General features: G+C 45.9%; 2 protein-coding genes across 2 annotated transcripts; both read left to right on the top strand.

Annotated features, from left to right (window-relative positions):
- The first annotated feature begins 711 nt into the window (after positions 1-711).
- On the top strand, positions 712-3,207 carry dph3 (diphthamide biosynthesis 3). Its single transcript, XM_070958067.1, has 3 exons — positions 712-902; positions 1,847-1,921; positions 2,220-3,207. The coding sequence occupies exons 1-3, from the start codon at positions 795-797 to the stop codon at positions 2,295-2,297; spliced, it is 261 nt and encodes an 86-aa protein (XP_070814168.1). The 5' UTR covers positions 712-794; the 3' UTR covers positions 2,298-3,207.
- A 1,840-nt stretch (positions 3,208-5,047) lies between these two features.
- LOC139351967 (NLR family CARD domain-containing protein 3-like) lies at positions 5,048-16,613 on the top strand. The gene is made up of 10 exons (XM_070993889.1): positions 5,048-5,072; positions 6,869-7,134; positions 7,236-7,501; positions 9,520-9,598; positions 9,757-9,973; positions 10,062-11,841; positions 11,942-12,115; positions 13,114-13,287; positions 15,816-15,862; positions 16,024-16,613. The coding sequence occupies exons 1-10, from the start codon at positions 5,048-5,050 to the stop codon at positions 16,566-16,568; spliced, it is 3,573 nt and encodes a 1,190-aa protein (XP_070849990.1). The 3' UTR covers positions 16,569-16,613.
- Positions 16,614-19,967: the final 3,354 nt, after the last annotated feature.

Consider the following 19,967-nt stretch of genomic DNA (forward strand, 5'->3'; position numbering starts at 1 on the left):
TAAAAGAATTTCATTGGCTCGTCTCAGAGAAATAAAAAAAAATCAGCATGGGTTTGTCACGTGGTGTTTGACAGTAAACTCCAGGTCTGCAGTTTATCCTGCATGTCTGCACAAAGGCTGGCTGTGGTCACACCTGCAGGAAAACAGCCCTGATGAAGTTGAAGTTCTGTCGGTTTGAGCAAAGTTTGATTTTTATCCCGCTGAAAGATTTTCTTCAAAGCATCTTAAAGCATTTAAACTGTCTAAAACTCTGTGATTAGAGACTACTTTGAGACAAATAAGCATTTTGTTGCAGTTTTGCAGCAGGTGTATAATTTCTACGTTTTTAAAAGGGGTTTGGCTCGATGTCCTCTGAATTGGACCCATTGAGATCATTCAACAGCACTGAATGTTCAATAATTCTTTAAATATGTGAGACGTCCTCCACAGCGGAGGCTCAGGTCTGTGCAGCCGGACAGGTTTTTATACGTTAAACTGTCGCTTTTATGCTTTTCGCGTTTGTTGAGGACGTTTCTTTTCTTCTCTGCAGAACTTCACTTTGAAAAGAAACTTTCTTCACTTTCAGCTCTCTGCTGCTGTTTTCCGGCCGCCTGGTGGACAAAGTAGGAACTACAAGCAGAGCTCAGCCGCTGTCTTCCGTCAGTACAAATAAAGGTCTCAGTGGGAAAAAAAATGGATGACGTCACAGACGTGCGACAACAGTCTATCCGTCATCAAACCGGAGCACAACACGCTTCTCAGATGTCGAGTTGACAGCGAGTCTTCGCTGGTTTTATGTCCAGTTTTCGGCTAAAATGTCGGTGTTTCACGACGAAATTGAGATCGAGGACTTTGAATATGACGACGACACGGAGACGTATTACTTCCCGTGTCCCTGCGGAGACAAGTTCGCCATAACTAAAGTAAGTTCCTGCAGGCTAACGGCTAACAGCTAACAGTCTGCCGGTCGGGACTTTGGAGGAGGATTCAGCTCAGAGAGATTTAAGTGAAAGAGCTCCGCTTATTTCACATCAGCAGACATCTTTCTGGCTCTCAGTGTCTGATTCTACTGAAAATAACTCTGATGTGTCACTTTCTGCACGGATGGTCACACCAAACTCCGTCTAAATATCCCTCCATTATAACTTATCTCTCCTGTTGGCACTTTTTCACAGCAAAAGAAAACGTTTGAAGTGATTTCTCTAATCAAGGAGATTTCAGAGATATCAATTCTGCTCATGGACCGTCTCTTCAACGGCAGCGAATGTTCATATTTCAGTAATATCTCATCGTGAGTGTCTCTGTCCTGGGTCAGGTTTGCCTGAAGATGAGGACATTTAATTTAGAAAACTTTCAGTGGAGTTTGGTTTAGTATGAAGTCTGATGAGAAACACGCAGCGTCCTCAGAACCATTGGTTAGATATCAGTTTTGTACTTCACGACCATCTTTAACATGAGAAAAGAGACATCAGCTGTCCTCAGCTCCCACCTGTCCTTCATCACCCGAAGACTCTGTGCTCTAACCCTCACCCTGTGCAGCTGAGCAGATTCAGGTCAAACTGGATTAAATGTGTTTTCAAAGGGACTTTTTGGATACAGGCTGAGTGTCTGCGGCATTTCTCTTAAATCAGAGTCCTGAAACTTAGTCAGTCGACACCTTCTCAGGTGCAGATCACCAGACTCATGGTCACTGTGAGGGACAGCAGTGTTTCTGAAACAGGCCTCAGATCAGTGGACGGCAGCCACGATGCCGAGCCCGCGTGACGGCACTCGGCTGGTCTTTGGTTGGAGGTCCGACCTGCAGATTGAGCTGCAAACATCTGCAGGACTCAGTGACTGAACGTGTGTCTGGACTGTTTGTCTGCAGGAGGATCTGGAGAACGGCGAGGACGTGGCGACGTGTCCGAGCTGCTCGCTCATCGTCAAAGTCATCTACGATAAGGTCAGCGCGATGGTTGGTCTTGTGTCGATCGTCAGCTCCTCCACCTCCTCTCCTCCACCCTGCACCTGAAACCATTCACAGATCAATCAGAGTCATTGATCAGGTTTCAGTCCTTATATTTATCAAAGTTTCAAACTTTCCTCAAAACTTCGTCTCTGATGAGACTCAATGAGTGAAGTTTACATGCTATTTCCTGTTGAACATTCAGGATACTGGTCTCACTGGTTTCACTGGTGGATGTATGAATATTGGCTTCATTCATCGAACCTCTTCATGGAAATGTTGTTTTGTGTTTCAGGAGTCGTTCATGTCTGGAGAAACCATCGAAGCTCCGTCGTCGTCTTCAGAAACCAAACTGGAACTGGTTCAGTCCTGACCCCCATCAGGAAGCCTCATGTTTCTGTCAGCAGTCTCCTCTGATGTCTGTTTGTCTCTTCTATTAAAACACTTCGTGCAGCTCCTCTCTACATGCTTCAGTAAAGCTTCAGCTGCCCCTCCCCAGGTCCCGGAGTCGGGCAGGATCCAAACCAGACACCGAGTCCCCTTCGCACCGGGACCCTCCGTCTGAGCCTCAGATCCTCCAAGCGGGCCTCTGTGATCCTGAGCCGGTGGATCAGACGGCTGAGCTGAGTTCCTCTGAGGTGGTGAGTCGCCCTCTGGGTGTTGGAAGAAGAAGAATCCAAGAACGACCTCGGAGAACAGTTCTCTGAGGGCTTTTGAGCTTGTGGGTTCTGTTCTCAAGTATCTCAATGAGTTGTGAAGTGTGACACCCAGAGGACGACCCAAAACCTGCAGGAGACGGGGTCCAGCTGTCTGATCCAGCAGCTCCGGGTGGTGGAGGACGACTCTGAAGCTTCGCAGTTGTGGGTTTGAGCCGTCCTGCGAGTTTTAAAGGCTGATTTATGTCACCATGTCCTCCAGAAGCAGGAAGGGACCAATGAAAGCGTGCAGCTGCGTCCCCTCAGCTCCCCGTTCGGTCAGCAGGGATCAGTTCTGCAGCTCGGCTTCCCGGCGCTTTGTTGTGCCATGACGTTATTCTATTATTGGAGAGCAGCAGAGTTCAATGAAGCCGCAGAGACGCTGGTTGAGACACTTTCTTCCAGCTGGACTGAAGCTCTGAGGACAAGACTCGACTGAACACTGATCAGATCAGAACTGTGACCCGGACTCGAAAATAAGCCACGTGATTGGTTTGTTTATGGGCTCACGTGTTTTCATTGATTTTACCTTCCAACCACTCTGTTTGTTTCCAACTCAATAAACTGTCCGTCCTGAATAGAAAGTCCACTTTTGTCCAGCCCCCTTCACTGCGTCACTGCGTCTCAGTTTTGTCCCACCACACTTGCTGTAGTTGATGCTGTCAGACTTTCTCAGATAAAAGCAGTTTTTCCACCTCGTTTGTGCAGAAACATCCATCAAAACTGTCCTGAGCTCATATTAGACCGCCACATGATTGAGGACATGAGGACACTGCATTGTTTTAGTTTCTGCCTGTTTCTGGGAACTTTCTCAGTTTTTCCTTCTTGTGTTTGTGGTTGTCGTCAGTCTTGCAGTTCCGGTGTTTCTGTTGACCGCAGAACTTCATTCAGCGCTCGAGCTGGACTGAACTGTCCTTTTGTTTCATTGACTGCGTTTTTATGTTTTCCTGGTTTCAATTGGACCACACGCACGCACGCACGCACACGCACACACACACACACACACACACACACACACACACGCACACGCACACACTGCTCAGCAGACTCCTGGTCGAGCTCATGTTGGCATGAGTTGAGGTCAAAGTGAGCATCTCGGCTGTTTGACGTCTTTTCAGCCGCCTGTGGAAGGCTGTGATGTCACTTCCTGTTGTCAGCCTCCATCAATGAGGCCTGAAGAGTGAAGCCTCTGTTGTTCTGCTTCCTCCACTTCATTAGATTACGTTCAAGTTTACTGTCAGGTAAATACAAGTGGCACGAGGTATGAGCAGTGTGAGGCACGCGCAGGTAATTTCTATGAAACCATAAAAACAAGTGCAACAGGTGTCAAGCGTCAGTGCAGGTAAAGTAAGTTACCAGGTGAGGAATACAGTGCACATAAATATCCAAAGTATGAAATCTGAAGTAGAAGGTGAAATGTGTGACGTGGGCTGAGTTGAAACGGTCTTCATCTTCATCTTCATCTTCATCTTCATCTTCATCTTCATCTTCTGTCAGCAGCTGAACTGTCGTGTGTCAGGATGTGTTCTCATCCACCAGGTGACACCTGAGTGAACTCCACGTGACGTCGGGGGACTCTTTGGACGCTGATTGGTCGTAAGCACCGTCTTTTGGCCATGGAGACTGGTGAGATGGATTCTCGGCTCATGTGATCTCGCGTGATCTCATGAATCCATCTGCGTTACGAGGTGAACCGGCCTCCTCTCGTTCCTCGAGCCAGTTCGTGATAATGACTTTGTCTTCCTGTCAGTTTGGCTGTTTCGGGCACTTCCCGTGTCATTTCCGGTGCTTTGCGAACAAGTGCGTGTATCTCACACTTTCCTCACCTGAGCGTCTCGGTCGGACAAGTCGTATTTGACGGCGCTGTGACGTCCGGACTGGAGGCGCCGGGAGGCGCTGTTTCACCTCCCGCATGTGATCAACGGTCAACTGTCAACTGCTTCCGGTCTGAACTTTACTTTCACTTTGAGCCGTCGGAGCGTCGCAGCTCCATCTGAAAGTAAAGTAACTCGTTTCAGGTGTTTCTCTCTTCCTCAAACTGTCTCAGTTTGACTGAACTCCGGATGAAGAAGGTGAAGCTCCTCCGTGACAAACCCCCGCCATTACTGGAGTACTGCAGTAATACACCAACTCGAGGTACTTGGACTGGAGTATTTCTTTTTCATGCAACTTTACTTTGACAGTTACTTCCTGTCCAGTGAAAAGCTCGTATCTCCAGCTGTGTTGATGTTGACTGTTTGTGCTGAACTGAAGGATGAAGAGTTCCTTCATGTCTTCTTCAGCTCAGATCATGAATGAACACATGAATGATTTGTGTTTCCTCTCCAGATCAAAGTGTGTGTGAGCTGACGTGAGTTCAGCAGCATGAATCGGTGTGAGGACAGAGAGGAGGGAGTCCGTCCCTCTAAAACCAGTCCGTGTGGGGACGATGACGTCCAGACTGAAGCTCAGAGGTGAGACGAGGATCTCTGACTGTCCAGGACTCGTCTCCATGTCAGAGCACTCAAATCTGTCCACCATCATTATTCACACTCAAAGCTCTGTGTGTGTTGTGTTGAAGGCCATGTGTGTTCAGAAACAGAGTCTCATCTGCAGCTGCCTCTGGGAGGCGATGAGTCAGTGAAAGCCCTCAGAGGTTTCATTCATTCATTCATTTCTGTCGCTCTGTTTGGGTGAAACGGATAGAAGCTCACAAAATACACAGGGACGAGGTTTCAGTGAGGAAGTGTGAACAAGGGAAGCATGAATCTGTTTTTGTGCTGCTGGTTATCTGATGGCAGAAGCTGAAAGCTGAGCTGGATGCTGGTAAACCAGTTTCAGCTCGTTCCTGAGCTGTGGTTGAACTCACCCTGGACCAGGGGCGGACTAACCATCTGGCGTAGCGGGCATTTTCCCGGTGGGCCACTTTTTTTATTTTAAATATTGGTCTGAGCGGCCCATAATACCAGGCCCCCGACACACACTGCTCTGCAGCCCAAAGGTTATTTTCTCCACTGACACTTGACGACCAATCATATCATGAATCACCTCTCTCTCTCTCTCTCTCTCTCTCTCTCTCTCTCTCTCTCTCTCTCTCTCTCTCTCTCTCTCTCCCTCTCTCCCTCCCCCCCCCTCTCTCTCCCTCTCTCTCTCTCTCTCCCTCTCTCTCTGTGATGGAGTGGTGGAGTGTACTTTTTTGTAGAGTTAATAAATGACACTTTTTGGAAGTATTTAAAGTGTCCACTCTCACTGATTCCCGTTAACTCATTGCATGGCTTAAAGTTTTAAAGAGTTGCACAGTTGGTTTACACATTCAAGAGACAGAAAAGACCGAAAAGGTGTGCGTTATTGAATGTGATGGGCCAGTCTGTCCAAAATGTCAGGGCCGATTTTTTTGTCCCAGTCGGCCTCTGCACTGGAGTGTAGATCAGAGCAGCATTCAAGCTGACAGGATGCATTTGTACCAAATGTGACGAAGGAACAAACTCAGCGACAGCTGCCACAAAGGCCACCAGCAGATCTGGTCGAGGTGGGTTTGTGGTTCAGTGTTCAGGGGTAAAGCTGTGTTTGTACATCTGTGATAAAATCTGTGTGTCTGAGTTGTTGGTAGGTGAGAGGTGCGTGGTAGGAATATGCTGTGCTCGGCGATGCATGAGAGTAACATGATGGCGAACTGTCTGAGCATAACAAAGCGTTGAGTGGAACAGTAATTTTCCAGCACACTTCCTGCGTTTTTTCGCATCTTAATGCGTCCGAGGACGCGTACCATGCTGCATCACGGGACCTGATCATGAAAACCAGTAAAGTCACTGAATAAAGCAGTTTCACGTCAAGCAGACTCCAAACAATCAGACAGCAGTCGTCTGGCAGGAAAACTCTGCTGGAAGCTGCCCAGTATAACCAGTCTTCAGCTCTTGACTCCAGTTGAACATTTCCTCCACACACACACGTTCTGACTGATGACTGCATGAGTATGAAACAGTGACTTGATTGAGGCTAACAGATGCTAACGAAGGCTAACCCTGATTCCACTGATAGGTGGAAATAAGTACAAATACTCAAGTACTGTCGTAGGAATTTAAGTCCTGCTTTGGTCCAAGATTTGATGGACAAATGAAGCGATGATCCACAGACTGAAATCATTCAGCTTCATGTTTTATTGATCTTTGGTGTGTTGATCCTTTTCTTGTTGATAGCTGCCAGTTTCTCCAGCAGCTTCTGAATAAAAAGTCCATTTCCATCCCTGGTGGTCTTCCTCTGTGTCTGACAGGTTCTATGAGGGGCCAGCCTCTGCTGGACCTGGACCTGAACCCAGCTGTGTGTCCTTCAAGAGTGACCGGTCAATCGATCGTTTCATTGAGTTTAAAGGAAGACAGTCCTCTGCTGGACCTGAACGTGGACCTGGACCTGAACCCAGCTGTGTGTCCTTCAAGAGTGACCGGTCAATCGATCGTTTCATTGAGTTTAAAGGAAGACAGTCCTCTGCTGGACCTGAACGTGGACCTGGACCTGAACCCAGCTGTGTGTCCTTCAAGAGTGACCGGTCAATCGATCGTTTCATTGAGTTTAAAGGAAGACAGTCCTCTGCTGGACCTGAACGTGGACCTGGACCTGAACCCAGCTGTGTGTCCTTCAAGAGTGACCGGTCAATCGATCGTTTCATTGAGTTTAAAGGAAGACAGTCCTCTGCTGGACCTGAACGTGGACCTGGACCTGAACCCAGCTGTGTGTCCTTCAAGAGTGACCGGTCAATCGATCGTTTCATTGAGTTTAAAGGAAGACAGTCCTCTGCTGGACCTGAACGTGGACCTGGACCTGAACCCAGCTGTGTGTCCTTCAAGAGTGACCGGTCAATCGATCGTTTCATTGAGTTTAAAGGAGATCAACCACCTGCTGCAAAGAGGTAAACTCTTAATGTGAACTTGTGTGAGCTGTGTGATGCTGCCCACATTACTATCAGGGTTTGATGGACAGATACCTGCAGATGACTCAATAGGACCACAGCATGAAGCCTTTCCCATGTCCAAATTCAATAAAAACTGATGACAATATCACAGAAAATTAATATTTTGCAATAGTTGTTGTCAGGATTATTCTCCAAATAAAAGCTGTTTCCGATGTTTATTTAGGTAATTATCAATATTCATATCCAGGTAACGTATATTTAGGGAATCTGTATTTATATTTTTGGTATGTATGAGACCAACAAGTCGCCCACATGCACATGCTTACTGGAGTTGTATCACTAAATGTGAAATATTAACATGTCTGCCAACTAGGTTTAAATGATAAAACCTTTGGCCATGCATTACTGTCGTGTTTTGGACGAAAGATTGTACTGGATTGGATCGTGTGCACCTTTGTCAACGTAACTAGACCATTTTTGTTGGAGCATGATTGACCGGTGGATTACTGAGACTTACTTGGTTGCCTTGATTTTGTGATTAGTTGTTTCTTTGTTGTTGCCATCGATTGTACCTGCTGTTGTGATCAATCATCAATTGACAGCAGTCTTAAATTTACAGTATTGTATAGGATGAGTGCAAACTGAAACATAGCAGTTGTGCCATTAGATGGGCGGTCCACTGAACAGGCAGGCCCTCGGTGTGAAGAGGGTGGATTTTTGAACAGATCGGTTTAAAAAGTGATTTATGTCACCGATTCGGCAGCCTCAGATCGCAGGCAGGGAGTTCCAGAGCTGAAGGGCTCTGACTGTAAATGCCTGGCTGCCTTTGGTCATGAGCCGAGATCCTGGATGAGCCAGCAGTGCCCTGGCTGAGGATTTGAGGCTGCACCCTGGGTCTGAGGGGAGCAGCTGTTCTGACATGAAGGTTTTGAGCTAAACCATGTCGGACTTAAAAGGAGAACGGTAAACTCTTAAAAAGAATTCTTCAACGGAGTTAACAGTGAAGAGAGGCTAAAACTCGACTGATATGATCTTGTAAGAGGGCTGAATGGTAACTGTTAAACATCACACCCAGGTTTCTGACTGCAGGTTTGATATTTGAAGACAAGGATCCAAATGAATCTGTCAAATGCATAACAATGATACTGGATTTTGTTTTTGTTTATGATGTGTCCCAGTGGTCGCAGAATGACAGTGAGTCAAAGATGAAGCCTTGGGGACCACCACAAGTCAGAGGGGCCACTGAAGAGAAGGCATTACCCATGGCTACAGAGAAGGTCCTGTTTGACAAATAGGATTGAGACCATTGTAGACTAGTGTCCCTGATGCCCACCCCCTTTTCAAGGTGATCCAGTGGGACAAAGTGATCCACAGTGCAGAGCAAAAACACAGGAGCATTAGAATCAAAGATCATGGTTGATAAAACAGTGGGACCAACACTGTTTAGAAACCTCTTAGAGAAATTTAGCAGGCAGAAAATGTCAAGGACTGGATGAAGGTTTCATTTGGCCATCGTGTCCTTGAAAGTGATCATTGAAAGGGGCTGAAAGTTATTGTGCAGAGCTTTTATTTTTGCTGTAAAGGACAGAACTTTCTTGCAGATCATTGGCATGGCTTCAGTTTGTTGGCTAGGAGGAGACTTCAGTATGGATTCAGTGGTTTTGAAGAGAACTCTAAGGTTTTGACCATTTCTTGTAACCATGTTCGAGAAATAATACCAGACAATCACAGCGCCAAAGCATGTACAATCATACAGATGAAATCTATGAGTCGGAGCTGGAGGGACTCAAGCAGACAAGCTGCTCGACCAACACAGTAAAGTGAAAGCTGCACAGAAATGCAGACTGAACTGTTGATTCACGGTGGGATCAGCAGTACGAGCGACACTTTAATGTCAGTGGAAACCATCTGATTCAGTGTTGGAATCAACACTTCACCTCAAAGGACCTTCAGCTGGTGTTTGTCTTTGTGTGGACGGACATGATGTGAGCTAATTCTTCATGATTCCTCCACAGAGTCCACCAGGAGAGCTCAGAGGTTCCCAGTGGTCAGTCTGCCCAGCAGCATCAGACTCACCTGGACTCCATATTTCTGGTCTGTACATGTACAACAGCTGCTTTCACATCTGTTCTGTCCACAATAATGTCCACGCTGCACTTTTTAGACCAGTGGACTGTCAGTCTGTCCAACATGGATCTGATGTTTGCTTCCATGATTTCACTTTGTGTCATTCATATCATCTTCTGTTCCAGCTGCTGGAGGAGAACATTGTCTCTTTTGTGAGGAACGAGCTGAAGAAGATCAAGACGGTTCTGAGTTCAGATGACCCAGAATGCTTAGAGAGTCAGGGGGAGGATGAGGATGAGGATGCAGAGCAGAGGAGGAGCAGCAGAGAGGCATTTGTGAAGATCACGCTGCACTTCCTGAGGAGGATGAAGGAGGAGGAGCTGGCTGAGCGTCTGCAGAGCAGTAAGAGGATTTCTCTAAAGGTTTAACTGCTGGATCAATGAACATTCACTGATCACTTAATAATCTTGTTTGTTGTTCATTCATTCAGGAAGTCCTGCTCCAGGTTATCAAGGTAAACTCAAAACTAACCTGAAGGAGAAGTTCCAGTGTGTGTTTGAGGGGATCGCTAAAGCAGGAAAGCGGACCCACCTGAATCAGATCTACACAGAGCTCTTCATCACAGAGGGAGGGACTGGACAGGTCAATGATGAACATGAGGTCAGACAGATTGAAACAGCATCCAGGAAACCACACGGACCAGAAACCACAATCAGACAAGAAGACATCTTTAAACCACCTGGACGAAATGAACCAATCAGAACAGTGATGACAAAGGGAGTGGCTGGCATTGGGAAGACGGTCTTAACACAGAAGTTCACTCTGGACTGGGCTGAAGACAAAGCCCACCAGGACATACAGTTCATGTTTCCATTGACTTTCAGAGAGCTGAATGTGCTGAGAGAGAAAAGGTTCAGCTTGGTGGAACTTGTTCATCACTTCTTTCCTGAAACCAAAGAAGCAGGAATCTGCAGGTTTGAAGAGTTCAGGGTTTTGTTCATCCTTGACGGTCTGGATGAGTGTCGACTTCCTCTGGACTTCCGCAACAATGAGATCCTGACTGATGCTACAAAGTCCACCTCAGTGGATGTGCTGCTGACAAACCTCATCAGGAGGAACCTGCTTCCCTCTGCTTGCCTCTGGATAACCACACGACCTGCAGCAGCCAATCAGATCCCTCCTGAGTGTGTTCACATGGTGACAGAGGTCAGAGGGTTCACTGACCCAATGAAGGAGGAGTACTTCAGGAAGAGGTTCAGAGACAAGAAGCAGGCCAGCAGAATCATCTCCCACATCAAGACATCACGAAGCCTCCACATCATGTGCCACATCCCGGTCTTCTGCTGGATCACTGCTACAGTTCTGGAGGATGTATTGAAGACCAGAGAGGAAGGACAGCTGCCCAAGACCCTGACTGAGATGTACATCCACTTCCTGGTGGTTCAGTCCAAACTGAAGAACATCAAGTATGATGGAGGAGCTGAGTCAGATCCTCAGTGGACTCCAGAGAGCAGGAAGATGATTGATTCTCTGGGAAAACTGGCCTTTGAGCAGCTGCAGAAAGGAAACCTGATCTTCTACCAATCAGACCTGACAGAGTGTGGCATCGATATCAGAGCAGCCTCAGTGTACTCAGGAGTGTTCACACAGATCTTCAAAGAGGAGAGAGGACTGTACCAGGGCAAGGTGTTCTGCTTCGTCCATCTGAGTGTTCAGGAGTTTCTGGCTGCTCTTCATGTCCATCTGACCTTCATCAACTCTGGAGTCAATCTGGTGTCAGAAGAACAAACGACCTACCATGAATATGCAGAGACACACTTCTACCAGAGTGCAGTGGACAAGGCCTTACAGAGTCCAAATGGACACCTGGACTTGTTCCTCCGATTCCTCATGGGTCTTTCACTGCAGACCAATCAGAGTCTCCTACGAGGCCTGCTGACACAGACAGGAAGTGGCTCAAAAAACAGGCAGGTAGCAGTGGAGTGCATCAAGATGAGGATTGAAGAGACTCCCTCTGCAGAGAAAAGCATCAATCTGTTCCACTGTCTGAATGAACTGAATGATCGTTCTCTAGTGGAGAAGATCCAACAGTCCTTGAGTTCAGGAAAACTCTCCACAGATGAACTGTCTCCTGCTCAGTGGTCAGCTCTGGTCTTCATCTTACTGTCATCAGATAAAGATCTGGACGTGTTTAACCTGAAGAAATTCTCTGCTTCAGAGGAGGCTCTTCTGAGGCTGCTGCCAGTGGTCAAAGCCTCCAACAAAGCTCTGTAAGTACAGAGATAGTGAAGTTTCTTCATCAATAAATAATCTGCTATCTTTCAAGAGGAGAAAAAAAGAATAACTTTTTATGTGCTTCCTTGTCTTCAGGCTGAGTGGCTGTAACCTCTCAGAGAGAAGCTGTGAAGCTCTGTCCTCAGTCCTCAGATCCCAGTCCTCCAATCTGAGAGAGCTGGACCTGAGTGACAACAACCTGCAGGATTCAGGAGTGAAGCTGTTATCTGCTGGACTGGAGAGTCCACACTGTGCACTGGAATCTCTCAGGTCAGGATTCTTTCACCCTGTGAACTGATGACCAATTAAAATCTGAATTATATTTCTTTTGTAGGGGTAAATGTCTTCTGTATATCTCATCCGCAGTGGTCAAATTGGGGTACCTCCTTCCTTTGAAAGTACAACCATCAACTCTTATCACTGCAACAGCAGATGAAAGGGTTTAGCCAGCTTTCTTTGCAGCGTGGTTTCAGACGAAATTGCAGTATGGACCAACTGTACTTCAAGGTTTCCCATAAACATGTTAGTGGCAGGATAGGTTGGATCGGACAATGGTGTTTCTGTGGTCCTCAGATGTCCCAAAAGCGTGGAGATGCAGAAGGTCTTTGGGCAAATCCTGCCAGGTCATCAGGCCCAAGTCTGATGAATCTTGATCCGTCAGAACTGGGTTTGATAGTAATGCTAGGAACTTTCTTAACTAAACTCGTTAAAAAAGTTTCAAAATAATCTGAATAGCCAGTCGATACTACCTTTGAAGTGACTATCAAAGCAAGGTTTACTGGAGTATCAAAGTTATATTAAAAGAAATTGGATTAAATTTCACTGATGTAGGCTGGAGACACAAGAACACAAAGAAAAACTTTAGAGAAACTGAGACCAGGAGACACGCAGTGTTTAATCAGCAGCTGGAAACCTCCGACTGATCCAGCCCGCGGGTCAAATCATGAGTACAAAGCTAACTATTGATTGGCAACAAACATTATACCTGTGACACGTTGATTCTAAGCATTATCATGGTAGCATTTCACTCTTAGCGTGTTAGCACGCTGTAGTGACCATCTAGCTCAAAGTGCCACTGTGCCAAAGCACAGCTAACATGACTGTAGACTGTTTAACATTTAGATCACAATGACATGTTCACTGTTAGGTCCCTGATTCAGCCGTTGTATTTATTGATTTATTTATTTGGAGACAGTTTCCTCTTGATTTGGCGGACGCAGGAGGACCCTCAGATGATCTTCCATGTGTGTTGTTGTGTGTGTTTTCAGGCTGTCAGGCTGTCTGATCACAGAGGAAGGCTGTGCTTCTCTGGCCTCAGCTCTGACCTCCAACCCCTCCCATCTGAGAGAGCTGGACCTGAGCTACAATCATCCAGGAGACTCAGGAGTGAAGCTGCTGTCTGCTGGACTGGCGGATCCATACTGCAGCCTGGACACTCTCAGGTATGAAGAGGCTGCTGCAGCCACAGTCAGTCAGTGTGAAAGAGGAGGAAGAGCTGGAAACATGTTGTCTGTCTTTTTGCTTGATGGTGGACGTGAGTGAGACATGAACAGTCACACATGAAGGAGACCTTTGTCCTTTGATCACAACATAAACACTGGTTGAACATGAAAAGGACATATTTATGACCCACCACGAGAAAACCAGCAACAAGTCGGCCTGGCGCAAGTTGAGTGAACAACGAAAATTTATTTATTTATTTTTTTTTTAATTAGTGATTTTCGTTTTTTGCAGAATATGTAAGTTGAAATCATGAAGCCACTCCATGTTTCAAATAACGGTATTGGGGTCTTAAAACCGTAAACTTTGTATTTGAATTTGGGTTGTTTTCACGGAAATTCTCGGTCCTAGTGGGGGGTGTGGTGATTCAGCAGTAAATTAGCATACTGGCTTTCTTTGGCTATTCACGTGCTTCTGTTCCTTTTTCGGCCAAGCAGCTGCACGTTAAAAAGGAACCACATGGCTACTTATGCAGCTTCTGGTTATGCCGACGCCGTATTGTGGTGTCTATCTGTTTGTCTTTGTCGTTATGTTCAAGTGATTTTATGTTTTCATCGCGCTTGTCTGCCCCAATGCGCACATACAGCGGTGGGACTCTGCAAATTAAACCCGGCACACGCCGGCGGCCCATTTCGACACCGACCCCCACTACTGCAGTGCACCCACAGAGGAAGCGCCGCAGGGGTGCGAGAGGAGGCAGACATGGGGAAAGCGCGGGGGTATCCGTGCTAGGCTAGTGACGAATCCACACAAGACAGCTATACCATCGATTGTACTCGCCAATGTATGGTCCTTGGACAACAAACTGGACTATATACACCTTCTGAAATCGACCCAGGAGACTGTGACAGAGTGCTGTGTTTTCGTTTTTACGGAAACATGGCTCAATAACAGCATACCGGACTCTGCCATCCAGCTGGACTGGCTAACATGCTACTGAGCAGAGCCCTCAATGAGGGAGGTAAGACCCGCGGCGCTGCGTTGATTTGTAGACACTGTTCACCCCTCGTGGAGTTTATGATCATCAAGTGCAGGCCTCTGTTAATGTCCTGTTCATATAGCAGCATTGACAGTTAAGTTGATTTGACTTGAGAATCCCTCGGCCTCGCAGCGGAGGAGCTGGAGCGTAAGATATCAATGTGCTGATCAGCCACAGGAGCTCATTCAGCAGCAGACTGATCCATCCGCCTGCACCACAGAGTGACATAATTTATATTATTTCATTTTTTATTAAGTATCTACATTTGCTCCTTCTAACTCTTAAGTATATTACCTTTCTTGTTTTTCATTTTTATTCTGGGGCTTTTTGTAACAAAAGAATTTCCAATTCCATTTGATAACCATTTGATAACTACTACAATGGTTAGGGGGTTGGACTTATGTTACCTGGCTCGCCTGGTAGGTGAGAATCTTTCAGGCTGGATTCTCAAAAAACTAGTTTGAGAAGTGCCTACATTCAAATGGCCACATCTTCCTCAAATATTTTCATATTTCCATGTGTTAGACATCATTGGAAAGCTTAGAAACTCCACTTTCAGAATCTGTAAATAACTTGACTTGTTGCTGGTTTTCTCGTGGCTGGTTACATTTGTGTTGGTGGTCTCAAGGAGAACATCTCCAGGAACAAACATGATAATGACCTGTTGGTCATCATTAATGTAGTTTGGACAGATCTCTGCATGGTAAAAGAACTGTCTGTCAGTTTGACAAATGTCCTTTTTTGCCCTCTTAACTGGAATTTTATCATTTTTATCTCTGTACAGAGATATCTCCAGTACATGTTTAACCTAGCTTGGCACAGCAGTTGGATGCACAGGGAAACAGCTAGCCTAGGTCCATTAACAGAGGAAAAGTAAATCTTCCAGTAACTCCAAAGCAGTTCTGTTTACTTAAATATGTCCTCAAACTTAACCACAGGACATAACAGGACTCTCGAGATTGTACATTTTAGTGTATTCTGCCAAGTGTTGGACTGTTCCATTAACAACGTGGAACAATCATCTTCACAGAAAAAAATGAGGTGTAAGTAGGGCCAAGTGGCATTGGAGCTGAAGAATTGAGGGCTGGACAAGGCTTTAGTGGGAGACCTTCGACAGACAGCCTGAGGTGTCCCCAGCTGGATGACCAGAGGGCAAAACAGATGGACAGAGTGCATGTGAAGGGCAACCATGAGGTTGCGCCAACAAGGTGTCAGCTGGAGTGCAAACTTGGAACCTGGAGCAGGTGTTGGCTGACTCAGGAACAGACTCATGAACATAAGGGATTCCAGCCAACTCAATAACTGGAAAGATTTTGTCTGTGTTGCTGGGCAGTAGGTGGGTCGCTGTCAGTGTCTGAGCAGAGCTGAAGAGGTTTAGGGACAGCAGGAGCAGGATCAATGTATTGTGTTTGTGTGTGTGAGAGTGATGTAACGTCCATATTTGCATGCTGAAAGAGGAGGTGCTGCTCTGACCCCCCCTCCTCCTTTCAGGGTGGAGCCTGCTGGAGTCCAGTGGTTGGGACCAGGTCTGAGGAAGTGTAAGTGTGTCTTTCATTTGACTGATGACAACAAAGCAGAGCACATTCAGCCATCTTCAAACCATGACATTCACATCTCTGGTGTCATCATCAAACTGTTCATCAATCAACAGCTGATCAATCAATAACTGCAGCTGTTTTCTTCTTCTTCTCTCCATCAGATTCCCGTGAACTCAAACTGGACACAAACACAGTGAACAGAAAGATCAAACTGTCTGACAACAACAGGACGGCGACGTATGTCGGGGAGGATCAGTCATATCCTGATCATCCAGACAGGTTTGACCGGTGTCCTCAGCTGCTGTGTGGAACTGGTCTGACTGGTCGCTGTTACTGGGAGGTCGAGTGGACAGGAAGAGTTTCTGTATCAGTGAGTTACAGAAGAATCAGAAGGAAAGGAGACAGTGATGATTGTGTGTTTGGAGAGAATGAACAGTCCTGGAGACTGATCTGCGCTGATGGTGGTCGTTACTATGTCTGGTACAATAACAGTAGAACATCAATCTCCTCCTCCTCTTCGTCCTCTGCCTCTAACAAAATAGGAGTGTATGTGGACTGGCCTGCTGGCACTCTGTCCTTCTACAGAGTGTCCTCTGACTCACTGATCCACCTCCACACCTTCAACACCACATTCATTGAACCTCTTTATCCTGGATTTGGCTTTGGGTTCTTGGCTGGTTCCTCAGTGTCTCTGTGTCCTCTGTAGGAGAGAGAGTCTCCTCCTGTTAGACAAACACTGCTGAACAGATCAGCTGAGCCATACAAAATAAAGAAGCAGTACAGATTGGCACAAAACAGCCTGGAGCAGTTCCAGGAGGCAGTGTTTGGTGACGAAAGCCGGTCTCTTCTGGACTTCATTGTGGTCTAGATATACCTTCAGAACACAGAAGGTATGTGACTGTGTCTGGTAAACGTTATAGATGTATATTTGATCATTTGGATTCATTGTCAAACTGAAGATGCAAAGCAGAACAACCCGAGAAAATGAACAGGCAAATCTCGCTTGATTCAATTACAAAACCATGAAGGAAACATTAAGAAAAGTCTTAAACTAAAAATACCAGAATCCAGACAGCCAGGAGCTCCACGACAGTTACTGGGAAACTCTCAAACAATATTAAAACACGCTGAGAGCAAAAGAACGTTACGTACAAAACAAATCCCCTTGTTGACTGCTTGACAAGCCTTGAGGGGGGAATGTGCTCCCCCCCTACCCACAGGCAAGGGCGATTAGATCCACAATCGAATGGGCCAGACTCTGCTTTGAAACAGTTCTGCCCAATGTGGGTCATCTGACAGAAAAAGCATATCTAATGTGTGGAAGGATCCACATAGAACCTGAAGGCCCTCACAGAGCACAAGTTGTGAAGGTTTTCAGCCTCTGCAGAAGGATGTGACAGAGGATAACAAGCCTCCAGCACAAGATGCCTGCAGACAAAATTCCTACGCCAGACCTTAGGCTGAAAAGTGGGGTTTGGTAGATGGTGGACATTGCTTTTCCCAAACCTGAGACACTCTTTATCTGCTAACTCACCTGCTTGGCTGCAACAATCGCAAAGAGAAAAACTGCTTCCCAGCAGAGAAGCTGGAGGTCAGCACTGGACAGTGGTTCAAAAGGGGGCAGACCAAAAGCCCTGAGAACTGCCTGGAGGTCCCAGGAGGGCACTGGAAGCCTCCGGGATGGGCGATTCTGCCTTACCACTCTTAAATATTGTGCAGCCAGGGAACAAACCATCAGATTTGTCACAAACAATTGACTGTTGAAAGTTACCCCTGGTTGGGCCTTTCTGTGCGAAGTTTGCATGTTCTTCCCGTGCATGCGTGGGTTCTCTCCGGGTACTCCGGCTTCCTCCCACAGTCCAAATACATGCTCATTAGGTTAATTGGTGACTGTAAAATTGCCCCTAGGTGTGTGTGTGCGCCCTGCGATCGACTGGCGACCGGTCCGGGGGGTGTACCCCGCCTCTCGCCCATTGACAGATGGGATAGGCTCCAGCACCCCCCGTAACCCTGAAAGGGATACGTGGTATAGAAAATGGATGGATGGAAATTACCCCTGGTTGTGGATTCTACCCCACATGGGGCAAAAGCAGTACAAGAAGAATCACCGCATTCCAGAGACGTGACAAGTTAAGGGATCTTCCCCATGACATTGGTGTGACACTCATCCCTGAACATTTACGTTTCACTTGCCACCCCAAACAGTTCTGCAGAACAAGGTCACTGGAGACTTCCACACTGTGATGTGCAGCAGGTGACGTTGCACTCACAGGTGTGATTGATTTGGTCTCATGGTTGAGATCACATGGTTACAGGATCACTGAAATCAAATAAAAAAGGCTTACCTGGTGGAGCTTAAGCCTGCATGATTTTCCCAACCACTAGGGGGCAACAGAAACTGCCACACATTTGTGACATGCACCAAAGTAAAACCACAGGGCTACGAAAGCTCCTAAGGACAAACTGTCTGTAAAAACGCATAGCTCGACTGAATGAACACATGGAGAAGCATTTTGAGCAACAAGAAGAAGAAGACGGGCAAGATGAGAGAGGAAGAAAGAAAAAAGGAAGGGAGGAAGAGGAGACAAGTAAAGAATACGTAAAGATCCATCAAGAGAACTGCCTGGACCATAAATTAACCATCAATTAAAAATGTCTTTATTTATTTATTTATTGTTTCACATACATGGATACAAAAAAAACAGAAGGGAATATTGAAGTGAGTGTGTGGTCGAAACCTGTCATGGCTTGATCAAAACACCCACAAGACATGCGAAATGTAAAATACATAAAATACAAACGGACACAATCAGCAATACAGGTTAAATCTTAGTGTTCAAGAAGTACACACATAAGTTAAGTGAAGAAGTACTGTCTAAACATGCAGAGAAGCAGGAGTTATTCACATGATGATCAACAGTTTAGAAGAATGGCCATTACTGTTCCAAACCAGCCTGTTCTCTCCAAGAGTTTATCGTCAGTCAGAAGCTAAATAACATCGAAACTTTGATTTCTTCACAATGAATATGAAGTTTAGTTTGCTCATTGTCACATTTCTCCCTGCAAATAACATGAAATTAGACTTTTTGACGTTTAATGACAATGTATTAGCTTGAAGCCGTATTGAGTAAGAGGATCATGGTTTTAGTTCTGTCGTGAGCGTTGTTAAATCTCTGAGACAAAGAGCTTGGATTCGTCCACAAAGAGCAGTGAGAACAAGGCATTCGACACTGCAGCAAGAGCATTTACGTACGTCAGTAATAACAAAGGTCCTAATATGGATAATTGAGGTGCACCATATCGCGTGATATTTCCTTTGGACTCATGACCATTGAAAAACCCAAATGAAGGACAGTTACTGAGCCACTCTTGAGCATTTCCATTGAAGTCATGTCTGTGCAGTTCTGAAAGCAAAATACATGACTGACAGTATCACATGCCTCCAAAGCCGTTCTCACTATCGTGTAAAGCTGTATATGATATAAGTTCTAACTGTGACGTTTAAATTGAATGATTTTTATGGAATCCAGACTGATGATTATAGAGAAAATAAGTGTTCCAGGATTCTTTTATACGATAGTTTTTTGCTTTCTTTTTGTTTTTTTTGTTTTTTTAAAACATGACTGTTGACTTTGAACAATAGTTTGAAAAGGATCGCCTGTAACCTGTTGGAAACTTGATTCAGGGGGTGCAAACCCGTCATGATGCGGAGGTGACCTTGTGTATTCTTTGAAGTCACATGTCTGACCTCCACACGGCACAATGCCTGTGCAGTCATTCGCATTTTTTTTCTACTCCATTCAGGCCGCAAACTCACAACCTTTAAGACCAAGTCATGATCATGTTGAGCCAAATGCCAAATTCACTCTATGACTGAAGCAAACACCAGGGTTGCATGTAAAGGCAAATTTCAGCTAGTATCAAGTTAAACAGAGGGACTACTGTCACACACTGGAGTTATGTTACAGATTTACCAAACACAATGACGGTTGCAGATAAAACTCTCCAATGTCACATGAAGGCGTTAAATTTATTTCCACCTCAACCAAGGACCATGTCAGAATGCTGTGACATGTTCGCGTATCAGTAATGATACTCCAATAAT

The sequence above is a fragment of the Chaetodon trifascialis genome, chromosome 24 (genome assembly GCF_039877785.1).
Source record: "Chaetodon trifascialis isolate fChaTrf1 chromosome 24, fChaTrf1.hap1, whole genome shotgun sequence".
NCBI classification, from domain to species: Eukaryota; Metazoa; Chordata; class Actinopteri; order Chaetodontiformes; family Chaetodontidae; genus Chaetodon; species Chaetodon trifascialis.